Source organism: Amblyomma americanum, chromosome 8, assembly GCF_052857255.1.
Source record: "Amblyomma americanum isolate KBUSLIRL-KWMA chromosome 8, ASM5285725v1, whole genome shotgun sequence".
Taxonomy (NCBI): domain Eukaryota; kingdom Metazoa; phylum Arthropoda; class Arachnida; order Ixodida; family Ixodidae; genus Amblyomma; species Amblyomma americanum.
In genome coordinates, this window is record NC_135504.1 from 122,652,754 (window position 1) to 122,673,512 (window position 20,759).

The 20,759-nt window shown below is 42.2% G+C and overlaps 1 protein-coding gene across 1 annotated transcript in view; it reads left to right on the plus strand.

Moving 5' to 3' along the window:
- LOC144102717 (uncharacterized) overlaps positions 1-20,759 on the plus strand; it is a 29,103-nt gene that overhangs the window by 2,131 nt on the left and 6,213 nt on the right. Inside the window, exons 2-7 of the mRNA XM_077635906.1 lie at positions 1,940-1,981; positions 2,600-2,641; positions 11,184-11,225; positions 12,203-12,244; positions 15,139-15,142; positions 18,138-18,179. Of these exons, the coding sequence (XP_077492032.1) occupies positions 1,940-1,981; positions 2,600-2,641; positions 11,184-11,225; positions 12,203-12,244; positions 15,139-15,142; positions 18,138-18,179 (214 nt within the window). The remainder of the gene's footprint in view (positions 1-1,939; positions 1,982-2,599; positions 2,642-11,183; positions 11,226-12,202; positions 12,245-15,138; positions 15,143-18,137; positions 18,180-20,759) is intronic.

Consider the following 20,759-nt stretch of genomic DNA (forward strand, 5'->3'; position numbering starts at 1 on the left):
ACAGCTTTCTTTATTCTAATTTTATTGCTGAATTTATGGAGGACTATGGTAGCTGTACAGTTCCTATATATATCTTCCAGTATTTTCACATAACACTCTTCTATACCCTGATTCCGCAATGCCTGCATGACTGCTGACGTTTCTACTAGTCAAATAATTTCTCGTAATCAATGAAGGCTCATATAAGGTTGGTTTATAAAGAATCTGTCCGCTAATAATGTTGATGAGGGATCTGTTCATGCCTTTTGCCTACTCTTCAACTTTCAACTAAAAAGAAGTAAAATGATCTGCAATCTGAAAATCTGAACAATCCACGATAGCATAGTACGTGCCCACTTTTTTGCACTGTGTACGCCTGATCCTAACCACACTCTTAACTATTCCTAGCCTCACTAGTCCGATGACATCCCATTTAATAATCGCCGGTTTCTCAAACAGCACTGCTAGGCTAGCATCACTCTATATTGTTATAGCATTAAACGTTGCCATGTTATGATCCTAATGGCGGCCTGTCCGCAGCCAGAGATTGTTAACACCCTCCGCAGCGTCACATGTCGGACTGCCTTCCATTTGCTCCGCAGCTGTTGTGGGCTGATGGCCGAAGTATTAAATATGACTGTATGTGAGCACAGCATATGACTATATAAATGGGGTGCAGAAATACGATGTGGCCATCGACATGAAGATAATTTAAAAACCGACAAGTGAGCCAAGGCTACGCTGCTACTGTGTTAGAGGGCAGGGAAGATGGGATTATTGACAACACACGATGAATAAGAAGCAGAAGGAAAGCCTTAGTCAGCTGGCCGATGTTTTGACAAGCGGTCGTTTTTTTGTGGTCGAAAGAAGGAAGCACTCTTCCCGAAACAGTAGTAAGCGAACTACGACTTATATTTCAGCCCTAATTCATGTAAAGTGAACTTTAACAGCGTGGCACGCATTGGTGAAGACGCCAATCATCAATTTCGGGCAACGTAAATCGCAATGTAGTGCTCACTATCGTACGTGTTAAAGGCTGTGTGAGCACACTTGATAATACCGTTACATTCCATTTGATATGAATGCATGACTTTCATGGAATGCTTATCCTTCAAGTGAGCTGTAAGGCATACTGGCAAGAGATATAGGCGGAGTTGTCTTGGCACAGCGCAGAGAACGTGATTATATCTAGACTGTTAATAACACTAACTGCAAGGATTGAGGGAGAGCTTCGACTTGGAAAAAGCTCCGTCATTACTGTTGTGGAGGAAAATTACGCCATAAAATAAAGACACCCTGCAAGTATCAGATGTAAGTGTTTAGCTCAACCTTAACGAGAAAAGCAAAAGGAAATGCACTCAACCCAGACTCTCACGAAACGAGTCGACTGCACACAGCCAGAATAGCAGCATTAGGTAAATACATGTGCAAAACATGCGTTTTCTGAAACACGTTTGTAACAGTTTCATCGAGCGAATCGTCGACTTTGCCTACCCGTGCTTCGCAACCGCCTCGGCAGTGTGCTATAGAAGAACATTTAAACGACCGCTCTGCCTGAATATGTGAAATATTCCCAATGTATTTCTGCTTCTTGTGGAAGATACAACAGCATGCACCCTTTATCGTGTACATAAAAAGAAGTCATACATAAACATAGCCCGCTTATGCTGAACTAGATGGACACACATTTTTTGACAACATACGCACGCATTGCGAAAATGCACGCCCAGATGTTTGCTTACTGCCGAAGAATAGGCATTGGAATTATTTATAGAACTTCTTTGATGTTCAAAAGAAAGAACCTCACAGGAAGAAGCAGTTAATTTTAATTCTCATAAACATGCTTCTTGCGGCGGTCTCGATAATGTAGCCATATAAACTGTTCAAAACTCCAAGTTACTAATCTTTACATTACTTGGCTTAATTAAGGATGCCCGGCCTGTTTCCCTTTTTTGTGCAGGTGGACAGAGCTCCCCTGATGCGGCTGCAGCCGGAAAGCGAAGTAAGAATAGTTTACCGAGTGTTGCACAAGAACAGCTGATTCACGCTCAGGCAGATTTCCTCACATCTGAGTCACAAACATGAGGTTGCTTAAGTTCGAAACCCGGCGGCACTGTTTACCTTCATATTAGTAACAAATTGGACGAATTGCACTTGGCTTTTATACCCCTGTGAAAGTCTAACTCTCGATTTCTTTTCTCTAGGAACCTTGAAAGCTTGCATATTTCTTTCGTGTAGCCGCAGTTCCAGAATTTTAGAAATATAAACGGTTTCAGAAGGCCGTTCTAGGCCCGTGAGAGGAGCATGTCCAAAAAATCGAATTACTTCAGTACCGCAAATTAAAGTATCTGAGCCGGATTCACTCCAGTCAAAGGTCGTCTGAGTGCCTTGCTATCTCTGAGAGAGTTTTCGTACCCACGAAACAGACGGGATGCGTCAGTGCCGTCATAAATTACACAGACAAAAAAAAAACCTGAATTTGATCGAGGAGCAGCTCATCTATAAGTGCGAGTCTTTGCAGTGTTTGACGCTTGGGAGGTGCATAGGGCTATGACGCGAAACGGAATACCACTGGTTTATGTCACATACTGAGCGTAACCACTTTCCTGACCTTTTTCAGGCGGCCAAAGAGCACCTGAAGGGCATTCAACGGGAAAACGAAGTGAGCACACCATTTATCTGCTTTTTTTAAAAAGTAATAGTAATTTGAATAGAAGCTCGTTAAAAAGACGCGGCTCTGTCCAGCTCAAGTTCGTAAGACCAGCTTTCGCTGGTGAGCAGGTCAAGAGCGGAGGCAAAACCCAATGGGCCCCTGGAATGAGAGCCCACGTTTTTCTTTCTCTCTCTCAAACAAAAGCTGGAAGTTCGCACAGCATTTTCCAGGAACTCTCTAGAGCCATACTATCTGGCCGCTCCACTCATATTCCGAACCGTAGTTTGAAATTATTCCGGAGCCCTGCCCTACGGCACCTCTTTCCTCCTTTCTTCTTTCACTCTCTCCTTTATCCCTTCCCTTACGGCGCAGTTCAGGTGTACGCGCTCTAAGTGAAACAGACACTGCGCCATTTCCTTTCCCAAAAAAACAGTTATTATTATTGTTATTATTATATAAAGGAGCGAAAAGGGATGTCATGAAAAACTATCAGCCTATTTCAATACTAGCCATACTTTCTCATATTATCGAAAAATTTTTTTTGAAATCCATGTCGTCCTTTGTTGAAAAGTTCTCAAGTCTGTCGACTCGACAGTTTGGTTTTGTAGCCGGCCGTTGTACGGTAACCTTTCTAGAAGAGTTCTCTTGTTAACTATTTTCAGCTTTTGACCAAAATTTGTTTAGCGTTGCTTTATTCTTGGACATATCAAAAGCTTTCGAGACAGTTCATCACGGGATTCTATTACAAAAATTATATTCCATCGGTTTTAGGGGGCCATTTTACGATGTTCTCAAAAGCTATCTCGCCGAACAATCACAAGTAGTTGTCTTAGACGAAATCAAAAACACAAGTCGTAAACTTTCACGGAAGGCCGGAGTTCCTCAGGGTTCCATACTATCACCACTACTTTTCAATCTATTTATTAATAGTTTATCTATGGTTGTTTCAAAAAGTTTAATATTTCAATACGCCGAAGGCACTGTTTTGCTCTCAAAACATATTTCTTATACAATGACTATCTCGAATCTCCAATGTAATATGCACAAAACAATGACTTGGTTCGCTGATAATTATTTAAAGGTTTACGCCTCGAAAGCCCAACTCGTTTGCTTCAGATCCCCTTTAAAATTAACCGCAATAGACGCGCCAGTTTTTCTACACAGTCCCAACTGCCATTCCTGTCGATGCGTGCCAGTTACCCACGTGAACTCGGTAAAATACCTGGGAGTATTGTTCGACAATGATATGTCGTGGCACACTCAGCTATAACACGTCTGCGATAAGCTCAGGAGCGCTGCCTGGTTATTTTTCAACATCAATTCTATCGTACCGTTTGAAGTAAAAAAAAAACGATACCACATGCTTTGGTCTATAGCACCCTTCGGTATGGGATCACCGTCTTTGATTTTTGCCCCACCCGATGGCAAAAAAGCGTGGATTCTTTGTTAACAAACATACTAAGAAATATAGCCTACAATATTCCGTCACTCAAAGATCATAACATCTCGGCGCTTGGCTTGCCATGCTTCTGGACTTTGTTTGTACAAACTGTGGTGCTACGGCATTTTTGGTTTAGTGATTTTAAAACATGCTCCACTGCCCCCGAAGCCTTCGTAATAGTGTTCGCTTTGCAGTGCCGCGCTCCTAAACAAGATATGGTGAAGCTAGACGCTGTGTTTATGCGCCGAAAATTCTGAACGATTTGCCAAATGAGGCATTCTCGATTACGTCAAAAAAGAATTGAAAATCATTATTTGTTCATTGTAACGCGGTTGCTTCAGTACTTCTAATATGCATTGGTCATCATCTCTGGAATATGAACATCTTATCTTATTGGTATTGATCCTTGTCTCGCGATTTGCTCCTTGTTTGTGTTAAGCTTCTTAATTGTTAGTACTCCTGCATTTACCTCGTTAAACGTCGATTCTGATGCGAATATTGCACACTCGTCCGTTGATTTTGCCGGGCCAAGTCCTTCAAGCCATTGGTGGCTTTGACAAGCCTGTTTCTTGTGCTTTGTATTCTTTAGTGCAATAAATCTATTATTATTATTATTATTATTATTATTATTATTATTATTATTATTATTATTATTATTATTATTATTATTATTATTATTATATATTTTGCTATATGCTGTACTTGGCTGTTATCGGTCGTTCTTGTGTTCATTGTCTTTGTTTATTGTTTCATTAGTTGTTTATATGTCTGTTGCCTGTTCTAGCTGTTTTCATTTACCGCTGATCTCGCTGCTTTCTTGTTTTCGATTTTTTGCTTCATGCTTGCTGTCACGCCTAGTTTATATGTCTTCTTTTTTTCTATCGCCTTGACTGCTGCATTACCTCCCCTGAGTGTCTTCCTTTGTGGTGAAATTTACATTTTGTGCGCGTGAATGGTCTACCAGCACCAAGACCTTTGGGTTGTTCCTGGGCACCGAAAAATAAAGATTGATTATTATTATTATTATTATTATTATTATTATTATTATTATTATTATTATTATTATTATTATTATTATTATTATTATTATTATTATTATTATTTTCCCAAATACCTTTGGAACACTGACTTCAGACAGCGACGCAGCATCGGGAGAACATTACGTACCAGCTCTGGTTTTGAAATACCTTTCATGAGAACACATTACGGAAAAAGCATAAGAAAGTACTACATTCCCCACACATTTAATCGCCTCCCTAAAACAGTATTACAGCAAACAACACGATCCGGAGTAAAAAGAGCGTTAATTGAACTTCAAAAATAATTGGTGCATAGTGCTTTAATTCTGTGTTTTTTATGATGTTTTGGAGCATCCGATACAGTTACTTTCATTGTGTATGTGCGCAAAGGCATTGTTCGATGTTTGATATTTTTATTCCTTTATTTTGCCTCCCTGTTCATGTTGACAACATTGAAAAAAGCATTAATATGCATATATCATTTGTTTAACATACTTGCAAAATACAAGTTTGAGGTTCAGTGTTTTCTCTAACAGTATGTTTAAAAGCTTTTATTTTAATGAAAAAGTGCATACCATTGTCTCCGAACGCTGGAGCTGCCCGGCTGCTGGGCACTGCCATACAAGCCATGTAGAGGCTTCGGCAGGCCCGGCAACATATATGTATTCCTTGAGGAGTAATAAAGAGTTATTATTATTATTATTATTATCTTCCCAACATGGCGCCCAGTAAGGACGCATGTGTGCTGTGCTCCCGTCCGTTTTTTGGTAAGCAGCAGTTTTTTCGTTGTGCCGACTGCAACAAACGTGTACACGCGAAGTGTGTCACTTGGAGTGACGACGAGCTGCAGCTTTTGAAGTCCGGCTGGCGACCATTCATGTGCAATCTGTGTTTGTCGTCTTGCGGCGGTGCTAAGCCTAGCGACGGTGGCGTGTCAGCGGCTGCATTCCTTTCTTCCACGGCCCACCAGCCCCATCACCCGACCGACCCGACCGGTTCCCTCGCTTCCTCCCCGACGGGCGAACCTGACGGTGCGCTTGCCTCGCTTCGGGCTCTCCTCCTCGACGCACTTGAGGGAATCTCGTTTCTGAGCGACGAGGTCGCCCAGCTGCGGGAGGAGAATGAGCGCCTCCGTGGTGACAACTCGCGGGCGCTCGCTCTCCAGGCCGAGGTCGTTGCCTCTCTGCGGGCTGATGTTCGCAGCCTACGCGAGGAGCTTGCGAGGCGCCCTGCTTCATCGCAGCGTGATCCGCCTTTCGTCGAGCCCCTGTCCGCGAGCAGTCCTTCCCGTATGCTCCAGCCATCCAAGAGCTATTCTGCTGCCCTTCACAGTGGGATGGCACCCGTTGATTTGGCCACCTTCCCGACATCTGTATCTGTTCCCCCACTTAATTCGCCTGAGGCGCAGAAGAAGCACCGTAGGCCAGCCATCACTGGCTCGTCGAGCTCATCCAGTCTGAACGTCGCCAGACCTCAGAAGCGCCCGAAGGCTATTTTCGTCTCCAAGCTGTGCCCTGAGACAACGTCGGCTGATCTGACGAACCAGCTGAAGTGCGTGAACGTCATCCCCCTATCCTGCCGGAAGTTGAAAACGAAATATGACTCTTACTCGTCCTTCTACCTCACAGTCAGCGCGGAATTTTACGATCAGCTTGTTGACCCTTCGATGTGGCCTACGGGCTGCATCTTCAAGGCTTTTCGTGGAAAACTCCTGGATGGTATGTTACATCCTTCCGAGCTGACGGTTGATTGCAGTCAACCCTAACTTGGATATATATTACCAAAATGCCCGAGGTCTTCGGTCTAAGGGACCTGTATTTTTTTCCAATGTTTTAGCCTCTTGTTATTCGGCTGTTGTAATTACTGAGACCTGGCTGTCTAGCGAAGTTAACTCAGGTGACTTCTTTCCTAATAACTATTCTGTTTTTCGAAGTGACCGCCCTGAATCAGCTTCTAAACAAAAGGGAGGAGGAGTGCTCATTGCTATTGACAGTTCCATGCAGTGCGTTCGGCGTTCCGACCTGGAAACCATCGAAGAATCTGTCTGGTTAGAGGTCACTTTAACTCGACATCAAAAACTCTTATTGGCAGCTTTCTATATTTCCCCTAATCTGCCTCCTCCTGCCTACCATGATGTACTACATTCTATTGAATATGTTATCACTTCTCATAGCAAGCACAAACTGCTCATTTTAGGGGATTTTAATACTCCAGGTATTAACTGGAATACCTTTACATATTCACACAACAATCATTATGTAGTTAGTAAGTGCAACCGGCTTTTAGATTTCATAGCTTTTAACACCTTGCAGCAACACAATTTAATTGAAAACTGTTGTGGTAATGTTCTTGACATTTGTTTATCTAATTTTGAAAATGTTCGAGTTTCGTCATCTGACATCTCACTTACTCGCTGTGACAAATTTCTTCCTCCAATTCTAATAAAGGCTTCGGTTTCTATCCCATCTTCTGCTAATTCAAATCGTGCGGGGAATTCCCCCCGTTTCGCTTACGCACTTGGCGACTATGTTGGTCTCTTCGGTTTCTTCTCTTCTGTCGACTGGTCTGTTTTAAGCGAAATCAGCGATGTTGACGAACAAGTCAGTCGCTTCACTGAAATAGTTCTCAATGGTATGCGCCAGTACATACCTATGCACACTCCTACTCGCAGCAAGTTTCCGTTCTGGTTTTCCAAAGAACTTAGAACAGCGCTGAAACTTAAGGAGCGGGCCCACCATAAAGCGAAACGCCCTGGGCTGGATACATGGGCAGATGAATTTCGCCGCTTGCGTTCCCTTTGCAAACGCCTGTACAAGCGGGATCATGAGTCCTACCTTGATTATTTAGAGAATAGTGCCTCTAATCGTCCTACTGAATTCTGGCGATACGTTCGCAAGCGTTCTAATAAATCTGATAGTCATATTCACTTAGTTGACTCTCATGGGAATGAAATTCGGAATGTCGCTGACGGCTTTGCTCAACACTTTTCCTCCGTGTACAAATCTCCACTTTTCGACTCCGTGTGCCTTCCAGCTGGCGCACATAATTCCGTTCTTCTCGACGAGAAGTTAGTAAGTGAGAGTCTTAAGTGTTTGAAACCATCTTTATCCCCTGGACCTGATGGCATTCCAGCCGCCATAATAAAAGCCTTCAATAGTACCTTCGTCCCTGTTTTAACCACGATATTTAATAACTGTTTGAAAAATTCTGCCTTTCCCCGCGTGTGGAAAACGGCGCGTGTTTTCCCTGTCTTCAAATCAGGAAACAAATCTGATGTTTCGAACTACCGCCCCATTTCTCTTCTTTGTGCAACCTCTAAGCTTTTTGAATTAGCTTTGCACAAAGTACTTTCCTTCAACCTCAAAAATGTAATCATACATAATCAGCATGGTTTCATAAAAGGTCGTTCTACTACAACTAACCTTGTGACTTTTATGACGTATACATCAGCTGAAGTCCTTCAGAGGAGTCAGGTAGACGCTGTGTACTGTGATTTGAGCAAAGCTTTCGACGTTGTTACTCACTCATTACTTCTTCAAAAGCTTCTGCTGTTTGAGATCGACGTTTCAATTGTAGCCCTCCTACGCAACTATCTTCTTGATCGGTCCTGCTCTGTCAGTGTAAATGGACAGACCTCATTTGTTTACACTCCAACCAGCGGAGTTCCTCAGGGCTCGGTATTAGGCCCGCTTCTGTTCTCTGTTTTTATCAATGACGTTTCCTCCGTGGTCAAAAACTCCTCATTTCTCCTTTATGCGGACGATATAAAAATGTTCAAGGCAATACATACTCTTCACGATTGCTTGTCATTGCAATCTGACATATCCGCCTTCTCTGATTGGTGCTTGAAGAATGGGCTCACTCTCAATTCATCTAAAACCAAGGTTGTCTCATTTACGCGTAAAACGCACAGCCTTCTCTACTCTTATTCTGTGAATGGTGTGCCGCTGCCCAGGGTTGATGAAATTAATGACCTCGGCGTACTTTTCGACCGTAGCCTCAGCTTCTCCTCTCATACAAAACGCATTGCTCTACGGGCTATGCGTACACTCGGCTTCATCTGCAGGCTTTCGAGAGAGTTTCAATCCCCACTTCCTTTCTTAAAGCTCTACCTCTCCATATGCTTGCCGCTTTTGGAATATGCGTCTGTTGTTTGGAACGGCACTTGCCAGTCGAACTGTGAAAAAATCGACAGAGTTCAGCTAAAGTTTTTACGCATATTTCAACATCGGTTTTCTTGCAAAACTTCCAGCTCTCGTCCCAGACGGAGTAACTCACTGCAGCTTCCTTCTCTTAGCTGCCGTCGCGTGAGGGCAGATATAATTTTCTTGTATAAACTTCTTCATGGTCACATTCTATGCCCTCAGCTCCTAGCGCGTATCCTTTTGCGTGTACCGCGAAAGAGCATAAGGGAATTCAGACCATTCCAAGTTTCTGCGCTCCTGCACTCCATCTCCCCTCTGGACAGAATGCAAAAGTTGTTTAATTCTCTTTGTCCTCACCTAGATATATTCGAAAATTCTCTCCCTTCCTTTATATTGGATGTCCGTGACGTTCCACTTTGAGCACTCTTTTTCTCATACATAACTTCCCCTTTCATGCATTTTGTCTTTACTACACTTGTGCGTTTGCACCGGTATTATATTGTTTTTTCTCTCCTTAATTGTTCATCACGTGTACTTGTTTTCATTAATATTATTTCTTTAATACTGTATACTCACGCCTGATTATCTGTAACGCGTTCACTAATTACGTTTCTTATTGTGTATGATTGTATTTCTAGCTTGTATTTCAGAGGTTTCATATTCGTTCATATTAGTATTGGCTTTATTCTTGTTTGTATTTTGCTATATGCTGTACTTGGCTGTTATCGGTCGTTCATTCTCTTTCTTTATTGTTTCATTAGTTATTTATATGTCTGTTGCCTGTTCTAGCTGTTTTCATTTACCGCTGTTCTCGCTGTTTTATTGTTTTCGCTTTTTTGCTTCATGCTTGCTGTCACGCCTAGTTTATATGTCTTTTTTTTTCTATCGCCTTGACTGCTGCATTACCTCCCCTGAGTGTCTTCCTTTGTAGTGAAATAAATTTACATTTTGTGCGTGTGAATGGTGTACCAGCACCAAGACCTTTGGGTTGTTCCTGGGCACCAAAAATAAAGATTGATTGATTATTATTATTATTATTATTATTATTATTATTATTATTATTATTATTATTATTATTATTATTATTATTATTAATATTATTATTATTATTATTATTATTATTATTATTATTATTATTATTATTATTATTATTATTATTATTATTATTATTATTATTATTATTATTATTATTATTATTATTATTATTATTATTATTATTATTATTATTGGTTTGGATGGAGCTGGTACTATTGCTCTAAAGCAAAACATTCGGGAAATATGCGCCAGAAATAATAAGTGTACTGTTCAAAGGAATCTGAATTTTAATAGACGCTGTCTATGAATGTTGGAATGATGTGTTTTTGTTATTTTTCTTTCCTTGGCTAAGCTGATATTTGAACATTCGCGTCTCCTAGCCTAGAGTTCACACTTTCCGAAATTATTACCCAGTGGAAGGGTATCAGTGGGGAAGTAAATATATTTCCACTTGTTTCAACACGAGATTGTACAACATAAGCAAACAACTGTGGGCATAAAGCCGAAGATATAGTTTAGGCGGAAATGGGATACATGCGTATGTGTAGCATGCACACTCCTTCCAAAGGCCAGGACTTAACTCATGTTAAGCTTCTTGAAAGAACACCGCTAAGTAGAATGATTGGTAGAGTAATCACAGTCCTTCTCCACGCATCATTCTTCTAGATTTTCGCTTCATAAACTGCACTTTAAGCTGCAAACACTAATTGTGCCAACATGCCTGGTTTCTAAGATGTAACCATCCTTTGCCCTCCAATTTCACCAAGTGCCCCTTTGAGGGCCAGGGTCATGTTCCGTTTCGACGATTATCGCTCCCACCAATCAGTTTCTCTCATAGACATTTTTTTTTCATATTTTTCAATCACTGCAATGTTTATCTTCCTTATAGACATTCTTTTCCTCCTTTTCAGGTGGATCGAGAACACCAGATTCGCATTCAACGGGCAAGCGAAGTGAGAATTCCATAAGAATAGATGCAATTTTTGTGTTCGGTTGAGAGATGTACTGTCCACAGCGTAATGTACTGTCGGCCTGTCGAAATAACAAAGGATTTCGAGCAGATAAATCAAGTAAATAGGAGCCAGATAAAAAATAAATTTTGTTTGCAACAGTGCAAACACATGCACGCAACGGTTCGTGCGAATGTCTGAGATGTGCATTTCCGAAAGCCTGTCCCAACAAGCGTACGTAATCTGTCAGTGCTATCTTCTTGCTCTTTACTTCTTCCTTTTTCGACTTTCGAGCTTTTTCAAGGTCACACTCATAACAACAATAATCCTTCCCAGATGCGCCGTCATATGTACAATATCCTCTGAACATGACTATGCGTGCTAAATTACCTTGGCAATAAATATTTGAAGGGGCGGAGCAGGCACGAAGCGCTCGGAAGGTATTCTTCTTTAAAACATGAAATTTGAGTTGATGAGTGCCTCTTAATCGAAATTACAGTTGAACTCCTTGCTTCACTGCATTGGGTGACAAAAAAAAAGATTTTGTTTTAACATATAAAATTTTACAGGTTCAAAGTGCTAGAGATTGCCAGTGGTTTTGCATTTTTATTGAAATGAAGACATGCTTTTAAAAGTTTAAAAGGCCATCGGCGTTTACCAAACAGTTTTGCTCAAAACGTAAATCCTGATCCGAGGACACCTTGAAGTGCGTAATGCCCACCTATGACTTCCATATTTCACCCCTGCGGTTGGTTACCCTATTTAACCCCCTCCAATACCTCAGATTCAGCGCCATAACCCGATTATCATGTTTTAATTTAATTAGTTACATTTGTGAACGAGAGCTTTGTGATTCTAATCCTGTTTGTCTTTACCCCTTTTCGTGACCTTGGAAGACTGAGAACACGGAATGTAACATATGGCAATCACACTTGCATAGTTCGCGATAAGTTATTAACCCTTCACCACCTAATTTTCAGGCGGCAAGAGAACTCCTGGAGGGCCTTCACCAGGAAAGCAGAGTAAGCACACCTAACATGACTTTTGCATGAATGGAGCAGAGAACGGGGACTGAACTTTCGAGGTTTATTCAAGGGAATGCTGTTTGCAAATTATGTATGAAGAAAAAGGGAATGAGCGTATGGCTGAATCTTTAGGACTAAGTCGGGCGTCATATTTGCTGTCATTGGTTGCATAACAAATAAAACCATTTCCATCTCTCAGTTGATAATTTAGGCTCTCCAGAATTGCATAAAGATGATGCTCCTTTTTATAATTTTATGGTGTGGTCTCAATTCTACAGTAGATAAGTGCTTCCTGGCAAACAAACATGTTCTGCGTTTCATCAGGATTTCCGTCCACTATAGAGCTCTGCTTTGCCTTTAACGCGGTTTCATCGTGCACAAAAAGCCCCGCCCAGCCGGCAGAAAAAAAATTCTACTCCCTCCTGTTTGGTATAGTGAGATTACGATATACTTCTTTTGCCCCTAAAAAATATTCTTAGAAATAGAAATGATAAGAAGTTGTATGTCGACAGGCATGAATCTCTTTACAAGAAAAAAATTTGTTCCATTTAAGGGCTCCCTTTTTTCGGCCACTCTTAATTCGCCAAAGCGTTATTTTTCTAATGTTGGGTTATTGCTAAATTTGATATACTAGCTTCACCTCTGAAGCAGTTGTTTATGTTTACAGAGCATACATTGCATCTTGACTGGAAGTAATGAGTTACCAAAGAATCGGTATTCCCTTTAGAGGTGATTTTTCATATCTGCGCATGTTCTGTTTATGTTTTAGTTTCTGCGTTTAGATGAATGTTGGAAGGAAAGCTTAACAGAGAAGCTTGGAGCTTTCTTTTTCAATGTGTAGGCTTTTTCTTTCCATGTATACGTTTTCCTTGTAAATTCCGCTAATTCTTTTAGTTCGAACATTATTCGGGTAATTATACCGCAAAGACCCCCCCCCACACACACACGCGCACGCACGCACGCACGCACGCACACACACACACGCACACGCACGCACGCACGCACACACACACACACACACACACACACACACACACACACACACACACACACACACACACACACACACACACACACACACACACACACACACACACACACACACGCACACGCACGCACGCACGCACACACACACACACACACACACACACACACACACACACACACACACACACACACACACACACACACACACACACACACACACACACACACACACACACACACACACACACACACACACACACACACACACCGTGACCTCGATTGCAGCCTGGTACACATGGTACAGATGTTTTTAACAATTCTTTTAGGCTGCACAATCGTACTTCCCATGATTTCTGATCATGTTGCATATGAAATTACTAGGCTTAGAAACTGCAACAAATTATAAACCATAAAGTAGCCTGATCCAAGCTCTCTACGGAAAATGCTAGCGCGATAACACTCGACCACTCATGTCATTCGTGCATTGAGCGGCTAAGCCGCTGTATACCAGTCTTAAAAAGTGTATATATAGTAATAATTAAGAAGTTTGCGTAAAGGTCATGCATAGAAGAATTACGTATTTCTCTCAAGAGGTCTGGGGCAAAGAATTTTCTTGCTTGACCTGGCCAAACGTGATCGGTATTGTCAAATTCGATTTCAGTGAGGGTTCTTTTGCAAAATAGGTATATGGTATACTTTGAATGCAGTTTATTCGTCGTCGGCTTTTAAAGAAAATGCTTTCATATTTTTTTTAATACAAGCGTCCTCCAATAATGTTTTCTTCGTTGTTCGCAAAAAAAGAAAACTAGTGCGGTGGTCTTTTAGAAACTGATGAATAAGAACTGCTTAGCTTCAGATGGCCCTCACGTCTTTTTCAGGTGGCAAGAGAACCCCCGAGGGACATTCAACTGGAAAACGAAGTGAGACGACGTTATGCAAAGCTCTTTCATGATCTAACCTAAATTAATTATCGCCCACATTGCTTTCTTCGCACCGATTGGTGCACTCAAGCCTGTAATTTTACGAGTACTAGCCGGTTAACCGTCCATATAAGGATGAAGGCTACTCTCTCATTCTCCACTTATCCGCTTCCCGAACCAACCACGGCCACCGTTTCACAGCACAGTGAAGAAAACCATTCCCAGCTTATCCTCTCATCTCTGCTTCCCCTGCTACATTTCGTTTCGATTTTACCCAACTATGTTAGCGTTAGGGCCATTGCTTCTCCCTTATAAAAATTTTTAGGCAGTCTATATAGGATGTCCATAAACTTCTGTCTATGAAGTCTATATACTCTCTATGGACAAACCCTAAAAAATAGTCTATAGGCCATACAAATCCTATAGATAGTCTATGGACAATCTATAAATATGTGGCCATACACTTTTGTAGACTTTTTTCTATAGGCATTCTATAGAATATAAATACCCAGAATTCAATATCTATAGGAAGGCAGTACAGTCTATAAGATGTCTATAAACTGTCTGTAGAACATTTTTATAAGGGCTCTCTCATCTGCAATGCATGTCCTCTCGCGCATCTTTTCCGTCACATAGAAGCCTCTAATTTGGCAGTAAAACGCTGCAATGTCCGAGTTTCGTTTTTTTTTTTTCAGAACATGCGTTGTTGAATATTTGATTCCAAATGTTTTTGGAGGGAAAGCCAATAGCACCTATCTTTGTAGCGGCAAATAAAAATTGCTAGCGTTGCTAATATGGCTAGTTAGTAGAGTTTGGCTGAGTTGTATCCCTAGCTTACAAATAAAAGACTGCGCTGAAGACTACATTCTTGAGATATTTTTTGTCTTCTTCTGACTTAAAGCGGAGTGTCGATTCGTAAAGCTATACTACTATCGTGTTTCTCTAATATAATCGAGAATACGTAATTCATGTGCTCAAACCTAGGAAGGTAACAGCATGCGTTGAAGCAGTTTCGAAGGGCAAGGTCTTTGTTTTCCTCTTGAAAATTGAAAGGTGGTTTAGGCTTTAGGAAGCAGTGAATAATGCTTGCTATGTTTACTAATTATCTGTAATCTATCAAAATATTCTTTTCAGGTGGCCACAGAACCCCTGAAGGCATTTCGACGGGAAAGCGTAGTAAGAATTCCTGAGAAAGAGAACAATTTGCGTGGCAACGTTAACGCCCCGAGTACACATCCCGCGCTGACAATAGATGCACAGAAACGCTTTACAGAGAACGCGAGAGAGTGTGCTTTGGGCATTTAAAAATTTTCGGAAAAACCTACGCAAGCGAACGTTCCCATAAACTGATTTGCATTTATACTTTAAGAAAAGAATCCAACGCTTTCTATCTGTCACGCAGCCGTGACCAGAGTTTACAAAGAAAGCCAATGTGGGCAATTGAAGAAATCTTTCTTTCTTGATCGCGGGCTAATTACTTGCACTCTCTCCGAAAAAGAAATAGATTTGATTGCGACGATAGCAGTGTCTTCGCGGTACCGTAGGTATTCCAGGGACAGGGCGCCGCTGTCATTTATTTAACGTGACGCAATATCTTCCTGAAAACAAACTTGGGTTGCTTGTAATAGTTCTGTTTTTGGTACAAGAAAGTGTGCCTGGTAACGATGATTTTTCGATCGGCTTTGCACTGTGGATAAAAAGAATAATTACTGATAAAAGATGCTAAAAAAGCCTGCACGATTACGCCTCTCAATAATGTGTTTATTCGTCTCAGCTCTTGGACAATTTTGAGATTTTTTAATTTACATTCCTCATCGTCTTTTTTTTTCGAGTTATGATCGTAATGACATCATGGCACGTGCCCTACTTGGGTGGATGAGTTGGCTTTGCACCAGACAGCTTCGTATGCGCTGACGTCACTGCGTGCGGTTGCGTGACCAGCGAGGAATAAGCTGGCGGCATGATCACACTCAGATGATGTCAGAGTGCTGTTCTGATAATGACCAGTGTTGTGAGGCTGGTCATCGTGTAGCCAGAAATACTACTACGCCAACTCCGACAGATACAACAGGCACAAGGTCTCGCACCGCCTCAAGAAGGTCGGGGAGAAGTGCGGCGTCCGTGTAGTGTTTTCAGCTCCGGAGAAGCTGGGAAGCCTGTGCCGCCTAGTAAACGAACCCAAAAAGAGGTCTGCCTGCAAAATTAGGCACACCAAAGCCCTCGTCGACTGCAAGGTTGGCGTGGTGTATAACATCCCTCTCGCCTGTGGCAAACGCTACATTGGACAAACCGGGCGCTGTATCAACGAACGCTTGCTAGAGCATCGCAGGACAGTAACTTCGATTAGTGGCGGAGGTCATTTAGCTGACCACATTCGCCGTTGTTCGTATAAGGCAGCATGCAAGGCGTTTTTGGAAGAAACAAGTGTGTTAAGAAAGTTCAGGACTCAGAAAAGCCGGGAAATTTTTGAAGCCTTCTGTATTGCCAATGATAAAGATCACTGCATCAGTACTCCCTCTATTGTGCTTAGAAGAAAGGAACTAGATTATCTGAAGGCTAACGGTGTTGATCGTGTCAGCTAGGCACAGAAATTGTGGGCGATTTGCATGAAGGCACGTGTGCGATATGGAACCTGTGGCTCTGGTTGATTTCCTTTTGGTTTTCCCGATTTTGTGCTTTTGATATCAGTTACCTGGTGGTCACATGTGTACATATAGGACTGGTTTCTGTGAATAAACTTCAGTTGATGTCCGGCGATTGTGTGTCTGTTCTTCCTTCGTCCGTGTTTTTCGTGCGCCAGAACGATGTATCATAATGCGGCTCTTACATGAAACGCTTGCACAAAAAAAATACTTTAAGCTTGCCGGTTTAGCACAATAATCAGCGAGAGCTGATTGGCATTAGGGGCCGAGAAGGTCTGGAGTGGCAGGACCGTTTTTAGGTTTCGCAGGCGACTGCCATGTTGGATAATCTTTGTTTTGGCGTCTGTACGCTAACTTGCATATTCGGCCTTCTTCCGATTCCGGTCTTCAGTTTGGCGGCGTTCACGACACACTACCCTGTCTCGAAGGCCTGCTTGCGCGAGGCAAAAGAAGCCTAGTTTCCAGTGCTCTAAACTGTTCGTCTTTTTTTCTTGAAAAGGAAAGGCGCATTACTACCTCACTGAGTCAGTAGGCACCTCTTTAGCGCTATGATGTTGCGGTGGTGTTCACTTAAATATGACACGGCTGCCTTTGTACCCTCTAGAAGTAGTTATAACTTTATTCATAGAAATATATGGGTAGGTTTCGGTGTAGAGCCACTCTTCACATCTTTTGATGTGGTCTGTGGCTCTAGTGGCAGTGTTGGAGCCCCTAGTCCAGGGCCCCACTGAGTCTTGCCGCCAGGTAGGCTTTCCGGACCCGTACTGCCTGGACCGCCGGATCATCGCTGGAAAGCATCCTCTCCCACTGCTCCGCGCTCGGGATTATGTTTATTGCAGCCGCAGCTTATACAAGCTAAAAGCTTGTGCCCTCTAAAAGCTTGTACTAAATAAGTGGCTGTTACAAAGCTATTGCAGCTTTCGGTGGGAAACTTAGGGAGGAAAATCGGTTGGCTTCAATGAGCAAAACGAAGTTGCTCTCTCGAGACCGACAGCCCTTCTTGAATTACTTCACTGTTGGAGAGCCTACAATTTATTGGCGCAGCTGTTAACTGGAAGTAACCTAATCATGCGTTTACACGTGGCTTGTGTAACCATTGTCCACTTATTTTTTCAGGCGGCCAGAGGACCCCTGATGTGGCAGCAGCTGGAAAACGAAGTGAGATTGCTCCACGAATGTCTCGTGGTTTATCTCACTCTTGTGCTCTCGCGAGGACTTCGGCATTGAGCATAGTGTTCACTTGCGTGTATTTTTACTCTCTGAATTTATATACTGAAACATAACTCAAAATTTGTAGCTCAAGAACACCAAAAATTGCCGTCTCTGTTCTTATTTTTTCAGGCGGCCAGAGGACCCCTGATGTGGCAGCAACTGGAAAACGAAGTGAGATTTCGCCACGGATGTCTCGCGATTTATCTCACTCTCGCGCTCGCGCGAGGACTTCGGCACGGAGCATAGTGTTCACTTTCCTGTAGTTTTGCTCTCTAAATTTATATACTTAAGCATAACTCAAAATTTGTAGCTGAAGAGCACCACAAATTGCAGTCTGTGTGCCTAAACGAGCGAACCGAAAACATGGGCTACTGGTTACTACAGAGACCTTGAAACTTATTTTTCCAAGTGGGAAGTTCATGTGTTGTGAACTGTATTTGCACCGCTTGAGTTCCAAAAAAAAGCGGAATCCATCACTAAGACTGAAAACCGGGAGAGAACTGGGTCTGAACGAATACAAGGGCGGGCGTTATGTTCTGTTTTCTCAAATTCTGTTGCCCTGCAATGCATGACGTATGGAGTCAGTGAATTACAAATGTCACGTTTACGATGCGTTCGTAAGAAAGATCATCCATTTTTTCAGATGGAACGACCACCCCTGGCGCGCATTCGCAAGGAAAACGAAGTAAGCGTACGCTACATACCGGCACCATGCTAAAATGTTCGCTGTGCCAATTCAAACCACGGTCCACCTAGTAATCTTGGAAGTTGTGCAGCTCCGGAAAATCCGATTGCTGGCGTTTATAGATTTCAACCAAATTCTTCAACAAAAATGTCGTGAGCCATATTAAACATTATATTAGTGCGTAACTTGTTAGCACGAATCATGTGCTCTATTAGATAGCTATTGGCTTGGTATCAACGCTAGGAAACATTTCTTTCTCCGGGCAACAGTTCACAATTTTTAAAAACTTAATCGCGTAGCTGGTTTTCCAAATCAAATTAGAAACCAACAACTAGACCAAAAAGAGCGAAGACATGGCAGTTCAGTCAACAAAATAAAAACTTCTCTTGATGTTCGAAGAGTTGTTGAATGTTCAAAAACCAAGAGGTGGAGAAGGCTGCTTCTAGCAAAATAAGCATTACTTCATCATTTATGCTATGTCCGCTCCATTCTGCTCTTATTTCTCAGGCGGTCAGAGAACGCCTGAAGTGCCTGGAACGGAAAAACGAAGTAAGATATACACGGACTTTTCCTTCTGTGCCCACGCTTCGCGCGACGACTTGAGATCCGATCAGCCAGTCTCGAGCACATTATATGTAAATATTATTCGCTAAACGGCCAAAAATTAGATAAAAAGCGGAAAAACTATTTGGTGAATAGATTCTAATAATTAATTCTCAATCTGATTGCTAAAAATTTTCAAAATTTGTCTTTTTTGAATAGTTGAACAAAATTCTTTGTAATCTCGAGTATATTAGTGCGTAAAATCGACGAAACTTGTTCAAAGAGAAATAATCTTCCGCATTCAAAGCTTAGGTATAACTAGTTCGTGTCATAAAATATCCGCCTTCTCAAAGCTGCAGTACATTGAACATTGTAGAGTCGGTTGCGGTGTTTGGCTGTTGAGGATAAATGTATACCAGAATTCTAGCTATGCCTTCCCATTAACAAAAACTACCATGTTTTTTAGGTGGAAAGAACACACCTGAAGGGACCTCGGCGAAAAAGCCCAGTGAGTAAATGTTAAACATCCCTTTCTCGTTCTCGTGGTTTTTTCTCTCATACCACATTCCCAACGCAGCCAGAGAGGATGTATAAAAACTGCTTCAGCGAATGGGAAGCAAAACTTTTCAAAATAGGTTTTTAGGGCATAGACGTGGCTTCTGCGACATTATAATACCAAAATTGGCGGATATCAGTAAGGAATATGATTATGGTGACTACTGTAGTGGTCGCCTCTTTTTGATATTTCTCTTAACTATTAGAGCCATGTGTCTTAGGCACGCGCGCTGGCCTACCAACCGTTTCACGCCACTTAGTGTTGTACAGCTCCCGTCAAAAGTACACAACAGATTAGCGGGGCTCCCGAGAATATCCAGCTGTCCAAAGCATGAGGGAATTGAGGACGCGAAGCCATCTCTCTTTCGAGAGGTTACGGTTGCTGAGGTTGCATGACAAGGCATACGGTAGGCCTCACAAGCACACCCCTTGGGCCTTATCTTTTCGAGCGGGATTTATGTTCCACCTGAACTTATTTCCCATCTGCGCCGTGTTGCTCGCCGCTGCATGCTGCTGCCCGCTGCTCCTCAGCATGCTGGATAGTGAAGGTCATGTGACCCGTGCGCTACGGTGTGACGCGAGTGATGGGCATTGCAGCCTGCGCGCCGAAGCCACGCGACATTGGAAAATCGCAAGAGAATACCAAACTTTGTTGAGCCACAGTGCCGAAGGCAATCCCTTTTTTCGTATTCACGAAATTTATGTGGCTACTAATAACGCCAAAGCTACAAATCTGATGCAACTACGTTTCCAACTGTTATAGTTAAAAGGTTTACAATTAAAAAATTGGAGGGGATACAGCAAGAGAGCATGAAACATCTCTTCACGAAGTGTTACCGCATGCGTGCTTCTTAAATTCAGCAAAGTTTTAGGCTGGCGGGAAGAAGCCATTCTTGCGTCTTTAGTCTCAAGTAGTAGCAATAAGTGGTTTATTAAAATAATAAAAAAGAAAGATTTTTGCTAGCTCC